The sequence below is a fragment of the Chiloscyllium plagiosum genome, unplaced genomic scaffold (genome assembly GCF_037043375.1).
Source record: "Chiloscyllium plagiosum isolate Xiang-an unplaced genomic scaffold, Cpla_swu_hap1 HiC_scaffold_3, whole genome shotgun sequence".
In the NCBI taxonomy this organism is placed as follows: domain Eukaryota; kingdom Metazoa; phylum Chordata; class Chondrichthyes; order Orectolobiformes; family Hemiscylliidae; genus Chiloscyllium; species Chiloscyllium plagiosum.
In genome coordinates, this window is record NW_028270141.1 from 55,809,427 (window position 1) to 55,826,915 (window position 17,489).

The 17,489-nt window shown below is 42.1% G+C and overlaps 1 protein-coding gene across 4 annotated transcripts in view; it reads left to right on the forward strand.

Annotated features, from left to right (window-relative positions):
- fam135a (family with sequence similarity 135 member A) overlaps positions 1-17,489 on the forward strand; it is a 318,933-nt gene that overhangs the window by 152,731 nt on the left and 148,713 nt on the right. For all 4 annotated transcript variants that reach the window (XM_043681723.2, XM_043681738.2, XM_043681746.2 and 1 more), the window contains one exon: positions 8,229-8,355. In XM_043681723.2, coding sequence (XP_043537658.2) covers positions 8,229-8,355 — 127 coding nt within the window. The remainder of the gene's footprint in view (positions 1-8,228; positions 8,356-17,489) is intronic.

Consider the following 17,489-nt stretch of genomic DNA (forward strand, 5'->3'; position numbering starts at 1 on the left):
CAGGCCGCCTACTTGCGGAGCGATTCAGAGAGCACCTCTTGGCCACCCGGACGAACCAACCCAACCAACCTGTGGCACAGCATTTCAACTCCCCCTCCCACTCCACCGAGGATATGCAGGTCATTGGACTCATCCACCGCCAAACCACAACAACCCGACGGTCGGAGGAGGAGCGTCTTATCTTCCGACTGGGAACCCTCCAACCACAGGGGATGAACTTGGACTTCACCAGTTTCTTCATCCCCCCTCCCCCCACCTTGTCTCAGCCGGATCCTTCCAGCCCGGCACCGCCTTCCTGACCTGCAGTCTTCTTCTTGACCTCTCCGCCTCCACCCTACTCCGACCTATCACCCTCACCTTGACCTCTTTCCACCTATCACATTTCCAACTCCCCTCCTCCAAGTCCCTCCTCCCTACCTTTTATCTTCTCCTGCTGAACACTCTCTGCTCATTCCTGAAGAAGGGCCTGTGCCCGAAACGTCGAATCTCCTGTTCCCTGGATGCTGCCTGACCTGCTGTGCTGTTCCAGCAATAAAGTTTCAACTTTGATCTCCAGCATCTGCAGACCTCACTTTCTCCTCGCAGATTCCACCAACAACGGTCTGTCTCTGAAAGTGTCCAGGGATCGATCCTTATGCAGTGTTGTTCTCCAGAGTTCTATTAAAGGTGGAGTTTATGTTCAATTCTTATACGGATTTTGTCCTTCAGGTTATTGTTGAATTCTTATAAGTTCTTCCATCCAAATTACTGCATGTTTGCAGCTTGCCTTCTGAACAGAAGTAGCTTCTTTGTTCCTTTTATATTTGGCCTTAACTGTCTGTTCGAAGACACAGCTTTCCTGTAATTATCTCCATAAATTCTTCAACAGGGCAATCTTTGTCCTTTGTGGCAATAAAGTGTCCAGTTATCAAGCAGGTGTTAAAGCAGTTTTGTTCATGCATCCTTGACGACTCCTTTTGCTAATTGCTTTCAGTTCCACCACAAGTTAGTCCTTGTCTTTAATAGTTTATTCCAGACATGCCGCTTTTTTGCATGTGTAACATTATCTTTTGTTGATTCATTCAGTCCATGAACAACTATTAAAGTTCTGAAGTCTGTAACATTGCACAGCTCATTACCTGCTCCTCCAGGGTAATTCGTGAATGGCAATAAATGGTGACCTAGCCAGCAATGTCTACATCCTATGTACAAGTAAAAGCTCAGATGTGATCTCATCAAGATCCTGCACCTAAATGTAGTAGGACTTAACAAAAACAGAATTTGCTGGAATAGCTCATCAGGTCTAGTAGCAACTGTGAAGAGAAATCAGAGTTAATGTTTCGGCTCCAGTGAACCTTCCTTAGAACTGATAGTAGCTAGGAAAATATTGGGTTTTTTAATGCAGAAGATGGGGTGGGGGGTAGGGAGTAAAGAGTAAACGATAGGTGGGGATAGAGCCCAACGAGAGAGAAAAACAGTTGGACAGACAAAGGAGTGGATAACCATCTGGCTAGGAGGGTGAATAGCTGTTGATAGAGATTGTTCGTGGCTGACAATGGCTTGTGTGTGCTATGTGATCCCAAGGCCTGGTGTGCGGGGGTGGGAGCTGGGACATAGGAGAGTTCAAACCCTAAAGTTATTGAACTTGATATTGAGTTCTGAAGGCACCAAGTGGAAAAATTAGGTGTTCTTCCAGCTTATACTGAGCTTTGCTGGAGTACTGCAGCAAGCATGAGACACCGATAATGACCAGGTAACAGGGTGGTGTGTTGAAGTTGCAGGCAATTGAAGCTCAGGATCATTTTTTCCGGTAGAACGTAAGTGTTCTGGTAAGTGGTGACCTAGTCTACACTTCGTTTCCCCAATTGGAAGAAACCACATTGTGAGCAGCGAATGTGGGACTTCTTTACCTTGTAAAGTTCTAATGTTTTTATAATAAAGCATAATGCGCAATTTGCTTTCGTAAATGCTTGCTTGTGTGTATGTTAACACAAGTTAATTTGCAGAGCAATCCAGATAGAGTAGATAAGAAGAAACCACTAGATGTAGGGCTTTCAAAAATATCCAATAAGGTGTCCCAAGGATCTCTTAAAATTAATAATTATAGTATTGGGAGTAATAGCACTTTTTTGGATGAATTGGTTAATGAACTGAAAACAGAATAGAGATAAATGCATAATTTTTTAATTGGCAGGCTATAACTAATGGGAAGACTAGCTATTTATGGTCTATATCGGTGACTCGAATGACACAAATTGTAATAAATTAAAGTAAAATAGTATGAGATGGAAGTATGAGATACAATAACAACACAAGATTTGGGAAACTCAGTATTCCATCAACATCTGTAGAGCGAGAAGCAGAATGTTTTAAGAACCTGCAGTTCAGCAGATGATAGGGACAATGTTTCACTTTCAGAAAAAGCTTGTCACTGAATCTGATGTGACTGTAAAAATGTTAGCTAACCTTTGGTTCCATGTTGGATAGGGACTTTAGCTATTTGTTATATACCTGTAGAAGCTGTCCATTTTAATAATATTTCTTGCTAACCTGTATTCATAGGAATATAGGAACAGGAGCAGACCATTTAGCTCCTTGAGTTTGCTCTGTCATTCAATAAGATAATTGCTGATCTGTGGCCTAACTCCATATTCCTGCCTTGGGCCCATATCCCTTGATACCTTTGTTTCATAAAATAATTGTCTATTTCAGATTTAACAATTGAATTAGCATCAACTGCCTTTTGAGGAAGAGAGAGTTCCAAATCTTCACAGCTTTTTCCGTATACAAGTGCTTTCTAACATCTCCTGAATGGTCTGGTCCTAATTCTGAGACTTCGCCCCCGCTTCTAGAATTTTCAACCAATGAAAATAGTTTATCTTTACGTACCCTGTCTGTCTGTGGTTAATATCCAGAAAACCTCAATTAGATCACTCGCTAACCTTCTAAATTCTAGTGAATAAAGGCCCAATTTGTCTAATCTCTTCTCATAACTTAACTCCTGAAGTTCAGGTATCAACCTTCTAAACCTGTGTCGAATTCTCTCCAGGACCTTCCTAAGATCTGTTCACAGTACTCTAATTGGGATCTAGCTAGGGTTTTGTATAACTGCAGCATTACGTCTTCATCTTTATTCTCCAGCCCTTTAGATGTGAATGCCAGCATTTCATTATCAGCCTTGACAATTTTTTGCACCTGAACCCCAAAGTGTCATTGGACATCACTGTATTAAACTTTGTGCCTTTAAAAAAAACCTGAACTATCCTTTCTTGGTCCAAAGTGGAGAACCTCACATTTGCTTATATTAAAATCCATCGGCCACAGCTTTGCCCATTCACCTAATATTGTCTGTAATTTTGCCTAATCTATCAATATCCTGTTGCAATTATCGACAGAGTTGCCTGATTTTGTGTCATCGGACAATTTGGAAATAATGTTTTTTCAAGTCATTAATGAATATTGTGATTAACTGAGATCAATTCACATCCCTGCGGTACACCATTAATCACATCCTGCCAATTAGAGCACTTGTACATTGTTCCAACTCTGTTTCCTGCCACTCAACTAATTTCCTATCCATGTCCATAATTTGCCCTCAATTCCCTGGGTTTTCACCATAGATAACAGTCTGTGTGGGACTTCATCAAAAACTTTCTGGAAGGCCATATAAACAACATCCATTGACTTACCTCTGTACACCACCTTTATTAGCTCTTGCAAAAAAAGAACGGCATGATGGCTCAGTGGTTACCACTGCTGCCTCACAACACCAGGGTCCCAGGTTCGAGTCTAGCCTCGGGTGACTCTCTGTGTGGAGTTTGCACATTCTCCCCGTGTCTGCGTGGGTTTCCTCCGGGTGCTCCGGTTTCCTCCCACAGTCCAAAGATGTGCAGGTTAGGTGAATTGGCCATGCTAAATTGCCTCTAGTGCTAGGTGCATTGGTCAGAGGGAAATGGGTCTGGGTGGGTTACTCTTCGGAGAGTCGGTGTGGACTGGTTGGGCTGAAGGACCTGTTTCCGCACTGTAGGGAATGGAATCTAAAAAAAAGTTAAGATTTGTCAGACATGCCCTACCTTTCATGAATGCATACTGTCTCTCTCTCTCTCTCTCTCTGATTAACTTAATTTTTTTTTAAGTGACCAGTTACCCTATCCTTGATTATAAAGTCCAACAATAACCCCACCACAAATATCAGGCTAACTGGTCTGTATTTTTCTTGTTTTCCTCTGTCACCCCTGTTAAAGAACAAAGTGACATGAGCAAATTTCCAATCCAGAGGTACGCCACCTGAATTCAGGGAACTTTGAAAGATTATGGTTAGGGCATCCGTAATGTGTTCTCCTACCTCCGTTAACACCTTTTGGCAACATTATTAGACTCTTTCTTAAATGCAATGCTTGAAAAAAATGGCAGGAGTTTGCCATTGAGCCACTTCACCCAGCTTCATGTTCCAACTAGATAATACCTTATTTTCTCCTTCAACACTATTTTCTCACATCGTTCCCATGTCCCTTGATGTTTTAGTTTCAAGAAATCTATTGAATATACTCAATGAACCTACATTTCCGTCTGGATATCTTTAATTCCTCTTGTTAGCAACAGTTGAAGCATTTTTTTCATGGGGTTTTTAATTCCTTAACCTTTATGAAGGAACCTGTATTTGTTACAATTTATGAATTCGTCATTTCAGTGTTTGGTATTGTGTATCTACCATCATAGTTTTTTCAAGTAGCTTTCCAATCTGTCATAAATAACAGTCTCCTCACACCCAATACTTATTGGCCTGGTGGAAAATCACAAAGCCTATCCTGGGACCGTGACCCTTGATTCTATATCCTAAACTCCCCAACCAGGAGAAACATTCTCCCTGCATCTACTTTGTCTAGCTCTATTAGAATCCTGTATGTTTTGATCCGATGCCCCTCATTCTTCCCCCTTCCACTCCACCAAGGATATGCAGGTCTTTGGACTCCTCCATCGTCAGACCACAGCGAAACGACGGTTGGAGGAAGAACGCCTCATCTTCCGGCTAGGAACCCTCCAACCACAAGGGATGAACTCGGATTTCACCAGTTTCCTCATTTCCCCTCCCCCCAGCCTGTCTCAGTCAAATCCATCAAATTCAGCACCGCCTTCCTAACCTGCAATCTTCTTCCCGACCTCTCCGCCCCCACCCCAGTCTGACCTATCATCCTCACCTTGACCTCTTTCCACCTATCACATTTCCGACGCCCCTCCCCCAAGTCCCTCCTCCCTATCTTTTATCTTAGCCTGCTGGACCAACTTTCCTCATTCCTGAAGAAGGGCTTATGCCCGAAACGTCGATTCTCCTGTTCCCTGGATGCTGCCTGACCTGCTGCGCTTTTCCAGCAACACATTTCCATCTATAGTGAATACAGATCCTGTCAAACTAATCTCTCTTCAGGACAGTCCTGCCATCCCTTGTAATGGCTTGTGAATGCTCACTGCACTCCTTCTATGATAAGTATATCCTTCCTTAAGTAGGGAGACCAAAATTGCACGCAATACTCCAAATGTGGTCTCACTAAGGCTCAGTATAACTGCAGGAAAACATCCCTACTCTGAACTCAAATCCTCTTGCTAAGAAAGCCAGCATGGTGTCTGTGGAGATTGAAACAAACTTAATGTTTCAAGTCCAATATGGCTCCTGTTCAAAACTGTCTGCCAGCATTTCTGCATTACTAATAGAAATAGTTTTTCTTTGTCTGTCTGACTTACAATCACACCCTCCTTTCCTAGCCAGAGAGGTGTGACTGACTCCTGTGTGGATAAATGACCTCTGATATTCTGCAATGCCTGTGCTTCCAAGAATCCAGCTTAACAACTTGAACTGAAGTACCCTTGGACTGCATTTTGCAGTCACAGTGCTCTCCTCAACTTTTTATCTCATTCTATACTGGAGACAATCTTTTGCTGTACTCCATTCCTTTCTGCCTTAATTTTAATCAAACGAATAAAATGTTTTAAAAATGGGAGCACCTTTTTTTAAACTGCACAGATTCATGATCTTTATGCTGTTCCTTGCTTTTGCTTATTATTCCTTTATTTCATTTACTTAAATATTACTTATGTATGAAAAATGTGGTGCTGGAAAAACACAGCAGGCCAGGCAGCATCCGAGGAGCAGGAGAATTGACGTTTCAGGCATAAGCCCTCATTCCTAAAGAAGGGCTTATGCCCGAAACGTCGATTCTCCTGCTCCTCGGATGCTGCTGGGCCTGCTGTGTTTTTCCAGCACCACATTTTTCAACTCTGGTCTCCAGCATCTGCAATCCTCACTTTCTCCTATTACTTATGTATGCCTGAATATCAATTCAGTGATAAATCAGGGGTCACAGTCTCAGGGTACAGGGTAGGACATTTGTTTTTCCATCATTTGTATCAAAATCTTCTTGTCAGTTTCAATTTTGTCACCTCCGTGATTAATTAAACACTGACCTTTATAATAAATTATATACTTAAACTTAAGTTATAAAAAAAATTCATTGTGATTTTTCAAATCCTCTGATATAGCTTTTCATATTTAAAATAATTAAAAATAGTTTTTTCAGTTTTTTCCCTATTTTATAGTGGCCTTTTTTCACAACTGCTTCACCTGTATTTTATGGCTTTTCCTCACCATCACTTATCCCACAGTGACAATTCATTTGAAGCAAAGGCTTTTTAATAAGATATAGGAGCAGAATTAGGCCATCCAGCACACTGAGTCTGTGCCGCCATTCGATCATGGCTGGTGTGCTCCTCACCCTGATGTTTCTACCTTCTCTCAACCCATTACCAATTAAAGATCTGTCTAACTCCTGCTTAAATTTACCCACTGTCCCAGCATCCACTGAGTTTTGGGGTAGCGAATTCCACAGATTCACAACCCTTGGGTGAAGTAGTTTTTCCTCCACTCTCTTTTAAATTTGCTACCCTTTATCCGAAGGCAATGACTTCCCATCCTAAAAAGCATCTGCTCCACGTCTATTTTATCCATACCTTTTATCATCATGAATACCTCAATTTGATCTCCCCTCATGCTTCTAAATTCCAGAGCGTATACGCCTAAAGTGTTCCATCTCTCGTTTAATCTGTAGTTTGAATTGAGTATCTGCTCTACACTCTTACAGTTTATGCGTCCTCCATCTTGGTTCTAAGGGTAACTGATAAAATGAACTTATGCAGATTTCTTTAGCAGCATAAAACTGGGTATACATTCTGAATGAGAAACCTGCAGAATATCTGTTGTGAGAAATTAAAATGTTAACAAGTATTAAGGTGGTTGTGTTGTGGTCTTGTCACTGGACCAGTAATCCAGAAATACAGGCTAAGGGTATGAATTCAGATACAACCATGATAGATGGATGCAATTTGAATTCTTGAAGGAAATAAAAAGCTAGTGTAATGGTAACAATGTAACCACAGATGATTGTCATCAAAACCCATCTTTGGAGAGGGTGCAGAGGAGGTTCGCGAGGATGTTGCCTGGTATGGAGGATGCTAGCTATGAAGAGAGGTTGAGTAGATTAGGATTATTTTCATTTGAAAGACGGAGGTTGGGGGGGTGAATGATTGAGGTCTACAAAATCATGAGAGGTATAGACAGGGTGGGTAGCAAGGAGGTGTTTCCCAGACTGGGGGCCTCAATTAGTAGGGATCACGTGTTCAAGGTGAGAGTGGAAAAGTTGAAGGGAGATATGCGTGGAAAGTTCTTTACGCAGAGGGTGGTGGGTGTCTGGAATGCGTTGCCAGCAGAGGTGGTAGAAGCAGGCACAATAGCATTTCAGATGTATCTAGACAGATACATGAATGGGCAGAGAGCAGAGGGATACAGATCCTTAGAAAATAGGGAGCAGGTCTAGATAGAGGATCTGGATCAGCGGAGGGCCAAAGGGTGTGTTTCAGTGCTATAATTTTCTTTGTTCAGCTGGTTCGCTAATATTGCTTTATGAATGAAATCTTCCATCCCTACCTGATCTGACCTGTGAGTGACTTCACATGCACAGCAGTGTAGTAGACCCTTAACCAGTGCCACCCACATCCCATGAATGAATGAAAACGAAAATTTATTTTTTACTGTCAAAATGTATTGTACTGCTGTAGAGTAAGTTTGCAAAGGACCCAAATTGTATTAAGGCTATTATAGAAAAGTTACAAGAAACAAAATCTGTTCCCCATATTGATAATTTGGTGATTGTCAGTTGGACCTTGTGTTGATATTTTATTTTATTTTGTTTCCTATTTAGCTTTCCTCGTCCTGTGAAGAACACTTGGTTAAACAGGAATTCCCCAGTCCAAAGCAAGGATTATAGCATTCCTTCCCTCGAGAGTGTGGTTTTTGGCAGTAACTATACAAAACAGCTGTCGCCTGATGTAAGATAACATAATCCAATTTGTGCTCACATAAGGGTTGAACAGAATTATTTTGTAACTGTGCTTTAGCAAAATGCTTCTAACATTCTAATTTTGGCCCACCTTTTCTCAGTCCCAACCCTCAGACTCAGCACCGCCTTCTTGACCTGCAATCTTCTTCGCGACCTCTCCGCCCCTACCTCCTCTCTGGCCTATCACCCTCACCTTAACCTCCTTCCACCTATCGTATTCCCAACGCCCCTCCCCCAAGTCCCTCCTCCCTACCTTTCACCTTAGCCTGCTTGGCACACCCTCCTCATTCCTGAAGAAGGGCTTATGCCCGAAACGTCGATTCTCCTGCTCCTTGGATGCTGCCTGACCTGCTGCACTTTTCCAGCAACACATTTTTAAGCTCTGATCTCCAGCATCTGCAGTCCTCACTTTCTCCTACTATTTCATCATTAATTAGTCATATTTCTAAGATCAGAATACTGTGGATACTAGAAACCTGAAATCGGAATTCTAACTGTTTGGTGGTCTCTGCTGAAAAAAATAGATTTAATCTTTCAAGTCTGTGACCTTAGATCAGAACTTGGAAAGTGGGTGGGACAATAATAAAAGGAGGGTTTTTGATAGGATAGAATACAGGAGAGATTAAAAGACAAAAGAGTTAATTTTCCAAGTCTCAAAGGATGGGGAAAGAAAAGGGGAAACAAGATGTGCCTATGACTGAAAGCAAGATTAGAGGTGAAAGAAATACAAAGAAACATAAACTAAAATGGGAGAACAGAATTTCCTGTTTGAACTCAGTATTGAGTCCAGAAGGCTGTAGAGTACTTACTTCAAACTTGCATTGAGTTTCACTGGAACAGTACAGTAGTCTGAGGACAGAAATGTTGAGAGTGAGAGCAAGGTGGAAAATCAAATGACAAGTTAGAAACTTGATTATTGTTGCGAATTGGTGCGTGTAAAATTGTAAATTAGGAGAAAGCATTGCATGATCCCTTTAAAAGATTGTGTTTTTTTCGATGCTTAGAGTTAAAATGGCTGTCTGACCAACAGCAATTTTACAAGGTAAGTCTTTTTAAATTTAGCCAATCAATTTAAATCAAGCCCTTAGGTATTGGGCGGCACAGTGGCTCAGTGGTTAGCGCTGTTGCCTCAGTACCAGGGTCCCAGGTTCGATTCCAGCCTCGGATGACTGTCCGTGTGGAGTTTGCACATTCTCCCCGTGTCTGCATGGGTTTCCTCTGGGTGCTCTAGTTTCCTCCCACAGTCCAAATATGTGCAGGTCGGGTGAATTGGCCATGCTAAATTGTCCGTAGTGTTAGGTGCATTAGTCATCTGGGTGGGTTACTCTTCGGAAGGTCGGTGTGGACTGGTTGGGCTGAAGGGCCTGTTTCCACACTGTAGGGAATCTAATCTAATCTAAAAACTAATTAATTTTAAATCTGATGGTTTTGACAACCTATCTGTTTGTAAGAAATTAATCGATCATCAAGGGTATAAAAGAGGTGGTCATTTGGATAATTGATGAGCGCCAACTGGCATCAGAAGAGAGAACAACTTTTAGCTCTCAGAGAAAGGACCATCATATTAATAGAGGTACTGCAGTAGTCTTAGCTAATATTCCAGACAGCAGAAATTACAGAGAGCATTCCTGACACAAGAACTGACGCAAGAATTTTAAGGAGGAATGCTTTCCTGAAAGAAGATCAATCGTCATTCCGAAAGATGAATACTAGTTGTAATTTCGAGAGTCTAAATTCTATTATTTTGTTATATAAGTGGGACTTATATTTATTGAAATAGCATGCCATTATGATTTTGTTTTATTGGGGAATAATTAGTAGTAAAAGGGGAATTGTTTGGTTTTATTAGTAGTACTATTAATTTGTTCACTGCCGTAATTAAGGATTTCATTTCATTTAACCACTGCTTTATAACAGATCGGGGGGGGGTGAGAGATAGGTGAGACCACTTTTCACATTTTTTTTAAACAAATGGCAAGGCGAGCCTCTGAGTGTTTCGATTTTAGTTATCAGAGTGGTATCGACCTCCATTTCATCATATTTACAGACTGATCAGAGATATAGTTCAAAGTGGTCATACATTCTGTGTTTGGCCTCCCTAGTGTAGAGATGATAAAATTGTGAGCAGCTATTGTGGTGGACTAGATTGAAAGAAATATGCATACGTTATTACTCTGCTGTGAGGGAATGTTTAGCATCTTGGAGAGTGAAGAGAGAGGAGGCAAAAATATCGGTAGTACTTCTCCTGTGTTGGTCGAGAAAGGTATCATGGGAAGAGGATGTGGTGTCACCATGACTTTCACTGGTTTTCATCATACGAGACATCAGAACAATTATAATTGAAATCGAATTTTTAAATTTGAATCTGAGTTGGCTTGTATGTTATAAGAAACAAAGAGCAAGATGATCAAAAGAAACAGATTGAGAGACATGACAGTGGAGAAAAAAATGACTTAAAACAATTATAAATAAGCAGCCTCAAAAGACCAGTTTTTGACAGGCCTAGTACTGAAGACTTTAATGTTTTTGAAGTTGATGGTTTGCTTACAGACTTCAATAATAATAATATGCATATGTTAAGTGATTATAATGAGCAAAGCTCCTCAATGATGGAAGAGCCTAGCGTGTCAGCAAACGATAAGGCTGAAGCATATGCAGCAATTTTCAGCCAGAAATGCCAAGTGGATGATCCATCTTGGTCTCCTGCAGTGATCCCCAGACTTCAGCCAATTTGATTCACTCAGCGTGATACAAGGAATGTTTGGAGGCACTAGATGCTGCAAAGTCTATGGTCCCTGACAACATTCCATACATAGTACTGAAGACTCCTGAACTTGCTGCTCCCCTAGCCAAACTATTCCAGTACAGTTACAGTATGCTGGCATTTACCCAATAATGTGGAAAATTGCCCAAATATGCCCTGTACACACAAAATAGGACAAATCCAAACTGACCAATTAACACCTCATCAGTCTACTCTCAATCATCTGTAAATTGATGGACAGTGTCATCAAAAGCGTTGTCAAGTGGCCACTTCTCAGCAAAAGTCCGATCACTGATGCCCAACTTAGGTTCCACCAGTGTCACTCAGCTCCTGACCTCATTACAACCGTGGTTCAAAATGACAAAAGAGCTAAGTTCCAGAGGTGAGGTGAGTGACAGCCTTTGACACCAAGGCTGCATTTGAAAGTATGGCAACGAGGAACCTAAGCAATTCTGGAATTAATGGGAATCGGGGCAAACTGATGGCTGGTTGGTGTCATTTCTGGAACATAGAACAATAGTTGTGGTTGTTGGTGGGCAGTCATCTCACGCTAGAATATCTTTGCTGGAGTACCTCATCGTTGTGTCCAAGGCCCAGCTGTCTTAGCTGTTTCATCAATGACCTTCTCTCTGTCATAAAGACAGAGTGGGGATGTTCACTGATAATTGCACAATGTTCAAGACCATTTGAAACTCCTCAGATATTGAAGCAGTCCATGGTCATATGCAACAAGATCTGGACAGTATCCAGGCTTGGGCTGACAGGTGGCAAATAACATTGGTTCCACATCCAGGCAATGACCATCTCCAACTGGAGACAATGTATCCAAGCATCCCTTCCCCGACACACCCGCTTTCTCAATTCCATGCTCTTGTGCGCACACACACACACCCTGCTATCAACACACTCAGCACTATTATTGACTAGAAACTCAAGCCGACACACCAGATAAATACAGTGACTGCAAGGAAATGTAGGAGGTTGAGAGGAACTTTATAGAATTTTTAAAAGTAATGAGAGGTTTAGGTAGAGTTAATAGTAGTTGTCTTTTCCCTAAGTTCAGGGATTTCAATACTTCGGCATATTTTTAAAATGTGAGGAGAGAGATTTTAAAAAAAGGGTGGTTCGCATGTGTCATAGAGTTGTACAGCACGGAAACATCCTTCAGTCCAACTCGTCCACGCCAAACAGATATGTAATCTAATCTAGTTCTATTTGCCAGCATTTGGCCCATATCCCTCCAAACCCTTCCTGTTCACATACCTCTCCAGATGTCTTTTAAATGTTGAAGTTGTACCAACCTCCACCACTTCCTCTGGCAGTTCATTCTAGTGGAATGAACTTCCTGAGGTAGTGGTGGATATGGGTACAATTGCAATGTTTAAAAGACATGAATAGTAAAGGTTTGAACATAGAACATTACAGCACAGGCCCTCAATGTTACGCTGACCTGTGGAACCAAACTGAAGCCTAACTATCCTACATTATTCCATTTTCATACATATGTCTATCCAATGACCATTTAAATGCCCTTAAAGTTGGCAAGTCTACTACTGTTGCAGGGAGGGCATTCGACACCCTTACTACTCTGAGTAAAGAAATTACCTCCGACATTTGTCCGATATCTATCACTCCTCAATTTAAAGCTATGTCCCCTCGTGCTAGCCATCACCAACTGAGGAAAAAGGCTGTCACTGTCCACCCTATCTAACCCTCTGATTATCTTATATGTCTCAACTAAGTAAATTGAAGTGAATCACCTCACACTTTTCCACATTAAACTCCATTTGCCACCTCTCAGCCCAGTTCTGTAGCTTATCTGTCTCTCTGTAACCTGCAAGATCCTTCAGCACTGTCCACAATTCCACTGAACTTAGTGTCATCTGCAAATTTACTATCCCATCCTTCAATGCCCTCATCCAGGTCATTTATGAAAATGACAAACAGCAGTGAACCCAAAACAGATGCTTGCAGTATACTGCTAAGAACTGAACTCCAGGAGGAACATTTCCCATCAACCATCACCCTCTGTCTTCTTTCAGCTAGCCAATTTCTGATCCAAACTGCGAAATCACCCTGAATCCCATGCCTCTGTATTTTGTGCAATAGCCTACCGTGGCAAACATTATCAAACTCCTTACTGGAATCCATATACACCACATCAACCACTTTACCCTCATCCACCTGTTTGGTCACCATCCCCAAGAACTCAATAAAGTTTGTGAGTCACAACCTACCCTTCACAAAACAATGTTAACTATCCCTAATCAACTTATTCCTCTCTAGATGCTTATAGATCCTATCTCTTATAACCTTTTCCAATACTTCACCCACAACTGAAATAAGGCTGTCTGCTCTATAATTACCAGGTTGTCTCTACTCCCCTTCTTGAACAGGGGACGACATTTAGTATCCTCCATTATTCTGGCACTATTACTGTAGACCATGACAACATAAGGGCGGCACGGTGGCTCAGTGGTTAGCACTGCTGCCTCACAGTGCCAGGGACCCGGGTTCAATTCCAGCCTTGGCCAACTGTCTGTGTGGAGTTTGCACGTTCTCCCCGTGTCTGCGTGGGTTTCCTCCGGGTGCTCTGGTTTCGTCCCACAGTCTAAAGATGTGCAGATTAGGTGAATTGGCCACGCTAAATTGCCCATAGTGTTAGGTATAGGGGAATGGGTCTGGGTGGGTTGCTCTTCGGAGGGTCAGTGTGGGCTTGGTGGGCCGAAGGGCCTGTTTCCACACTGTAGGGAATCTAATCATAAAGATCAAAACCAAAGGCTCTGCAATTTCTTCCCTGGCTTCCCAGAGAATCTTAAGATAAATCCCATCCGGCTCAGGGGACTTGTCTATTTTCACACTTTTCAGAATTGCTAATACCACTTCCTTGTGAACCTAAATCCTGTCTAGTTAAGTAGCCTGTATCTCAGTGTTTTCCTTAACAACATTGTCTTTTGCCAGTGTGAATACTGATGAAAAATATTCATTTAGTGCTTCTCCTATCTCCTCTGACTCCACGCAAAACTTCCCACTACTATCCTTGATTGGCCCTAATCTTCATCTAACCATTCTTTTATTCCTGATATAGCTATAGAAAGCTCTCTGGTTTTCCTTGATCCTATCTGCCAATGACTTGTCACATCCCCTCCTTTCTTCTTTAGGTCTTTCCTGGCTAGCTTGTAACTCTCAAGTGCCCTAACTGAGCCATCACGTCTAATCCTAATATAAGCCGCCTTCCTCTTGACAAGGGATTCAGCATCCTTAGTAAACCATGGCTCCCTCCCTGCAGTTTCCACATGGGAGTCATGGACCTTGCCTAATAGTCATGAGTGTGATGGAATACTCCCCACTTATCTGGATGGGTGTAACTCCAACAACACTCAGGAAGCTTGAGTCCATCCAGGACAAAGCCCACGTGAATGATACCACACTCTCAACTATTACACCACCTCCTCCACTCAGCAGCAGCACTGTGTACTATCTGCAAGATGCACTGCAGAGATTAACCAAAGATTCTTGGATCTTCCAAACTCATAACCACTTCTCTCAAAAAGGACAAGGGCAAAAGATACATGAGAACACCACCACCTGCAAATTCCCCTCCAAGCCACTCACCACCTTGACTTTCACTGTCACTGGATCAGAATCCTGGAATTACCTCACCAAGCACATTGTGCATGGACTGCACTGGTTCAAGAAGGCAGCTCCCTACCACTTTTTCAGTGGCAACTAGTGTTGGGCAATAAATGGTGGCCAGCTGCAATGCTGATGTTCTACATGTGAACAAAACAAATGAGGTATTTTCTATTCTTCTGTCTTCGCATCGTCCCAAGCTAAATGCAGCATGTGTACTGAAGTTAGAAGTGAAGATTTAGTTTTGAGTCAATAAGACAGAACTTGTCTGCACACATTCAATATTTGAATTGCATAATAGAATACACATCCCTTTTTAAAACTAAAAGATTCTAGTTTCTTTTATTCCTGTTTTGTTCCCAAGTTAGTTGGTTTCTTTTATTTACATAGAATCTGCAGCACAAAATCAGTCTTTGGCCCAACCTACCTTTTTGCTTTTGTGCTCTGAACCCAACACTCATGCATTCTTATTCACAATTGCAGTCAGATGGTCATAGAATCCCTGCACTGCAGAACGATTCCATTTGGCCCAACGAGTCTTCACTGACCCTCTGAACAGCATCCCATCCAGACATACACCACCGCACCTTATCCCCATAACCCTGCATTTACCGTGGCTAATCCACTTAACCTGCACATCTCTGGATTATGGCAGGAAACCGAAGCACTTGGATGAAACCCATGCAGTCACAGAGAGAATGTGAAAGCTCCACACAGACAGTCACCAAAGGCTGGAATCAAGCCCAGGTCCCTGGCGCTGAAAGGTAGCGGTGCTAATCACTGTGGCAGCCTGCTGTCGAATTCCTCAAATACTGACATCTTGTACGTATAGAGTCATGAAACAGACCCTTTGGTCCAACCAATCCACACCAAACATTATCCCAAACTAAACTGGTCCCACCTGCCTGTTCGTGACCCATATCTCTCCAAACCTTTTCTATTCATGTATCCATCCAAATGTCTTTTCAACAATGTAATAGTACTCGCATCCACCACCACCTCAGGAAAATCGTTTCACATGCAAAGCACCCTCTATGTAAAAAAAAATTGCCGTCTCATGTCTTCTTTAATTTGGAAGAGGTATAGCGAGTAGGTGGGTGGGAGTGTGGGAGAGTCCCTGATCCTGCCTAATTTCTTCTGTGAGTTGGCAGACCTGAGTCCATCTCTCAAACACGCGTGCATGTCCTAACTTTGAGCACTTATGCTAATGTTTGCCCTGACACTTACCCACAAATTCCTCAAAGTTGTATTGAAGTTCATTCAAAAGTGCAGAAGGCCACGCGGAGCAGAATGGGGAATTGAAGCAGTAATTGACAGGGTCTACCCTTGGATTGTATAGAAGTGTTCAACAGTTCAAGTAACTATAGAGAAGACTGCATGATGAGCCATGGATGGAGTATACTTGGAGCGAATAAGTATAAATTGCTGCCCTAGATTGAGACCTTGAGCATCATGTGAGAGTTGGTGAATGGACAAATTTTACATTTCCTGAGTTTTCACTGAAAAGTGGCAAGTCGTGGTTGAATATCCAGGAATAAACCAGTATTTATAGGGAATAGTTCTTCAAAAAGCAGGGAGGGGAGGGTAAGATGCATCTGGTGGAATTAAATGAGAGAAGGTTGACAATAATATATTAAATTTGGAGAATAAGAAGGTAGTTTACACCTTTGGCTAACAAGATAAGGGCATAAGCTTACCACATGAGAGTCATGGATCTTGCCTAATTTGATAGAGGGGCATCTTCTGCTTAGATACATTACAGATTTTTAACTTTAAAACATCATCAAAATAAATGTAATGGGGCCAGACTAACTGTGAGGAAGACTGCAACTGAGGAAGTGAAATCCGCCATTTGAAATATCACTCTTGGAAAAGATCAACAGTGCAGAGCATTATTTTTGTTGAAAAGGAAAAGAATAAAGGAAATATATTTATAGGTGTTATAGAGTCATAGGGATGTACAGCATGGAAACAGACACTTCGGTCCAACCCATCCATGCCGACCAGATATCCCAACCCAATCTAGTCCCACCTACCAGCACCCGGCCCATATCCCTCCAAACCCTTCCTATTCATATACCCATCCAAATGCCTCTTAAATGTTACAATTGTACCAGCCTCCGCCACTTTCTCTGGCAGCTCATTCCATACACATACCAGCCTCTGTGTGAAAAAGTTGCCCATTAGGTCTCTTTTATATCTTTCTTCTGTCACCCTAAACCTATGCCCTCTAGTTCTGGACTCCCCGACCCCAGGGAAAAGACTTTGTCTATTTACTCTATCCATGCCCCTCATAATTTTGTAACTCTATAAGGTCACCCTTCAGTCTCCGACGCTCCAGGGAAAACAACCCCAGCCTGTTCAGCCTCTCCCTATAGCTCAGATCCTCCAACCCTGGAGGTTCTTGTAAATCTTTTCTGAACCATTTCAAGTTTCACATCTTTCCGATAGGAGGGAGACCAGAATTGCACACAATATTCCAACAGTGGCCTGTACTCCTGTACTTAATACTCTGACCAATAAAACAAAGCATACCAAACACCTTCTTCGCTAACCTATCTACCTGCGATTCCACTTTCAAGGAGCTATGATCCTGCACTTTAAGGTCTCTTTGTTCAGCAACACTCCCGAGGACCTTAGCATTAAGTGTATAAGTCCTGCTAAGATTTGCTTTCCCAAAATGCAGCATCTCGCATTTATCTGAATTAAACTCCATCTGCCACTTC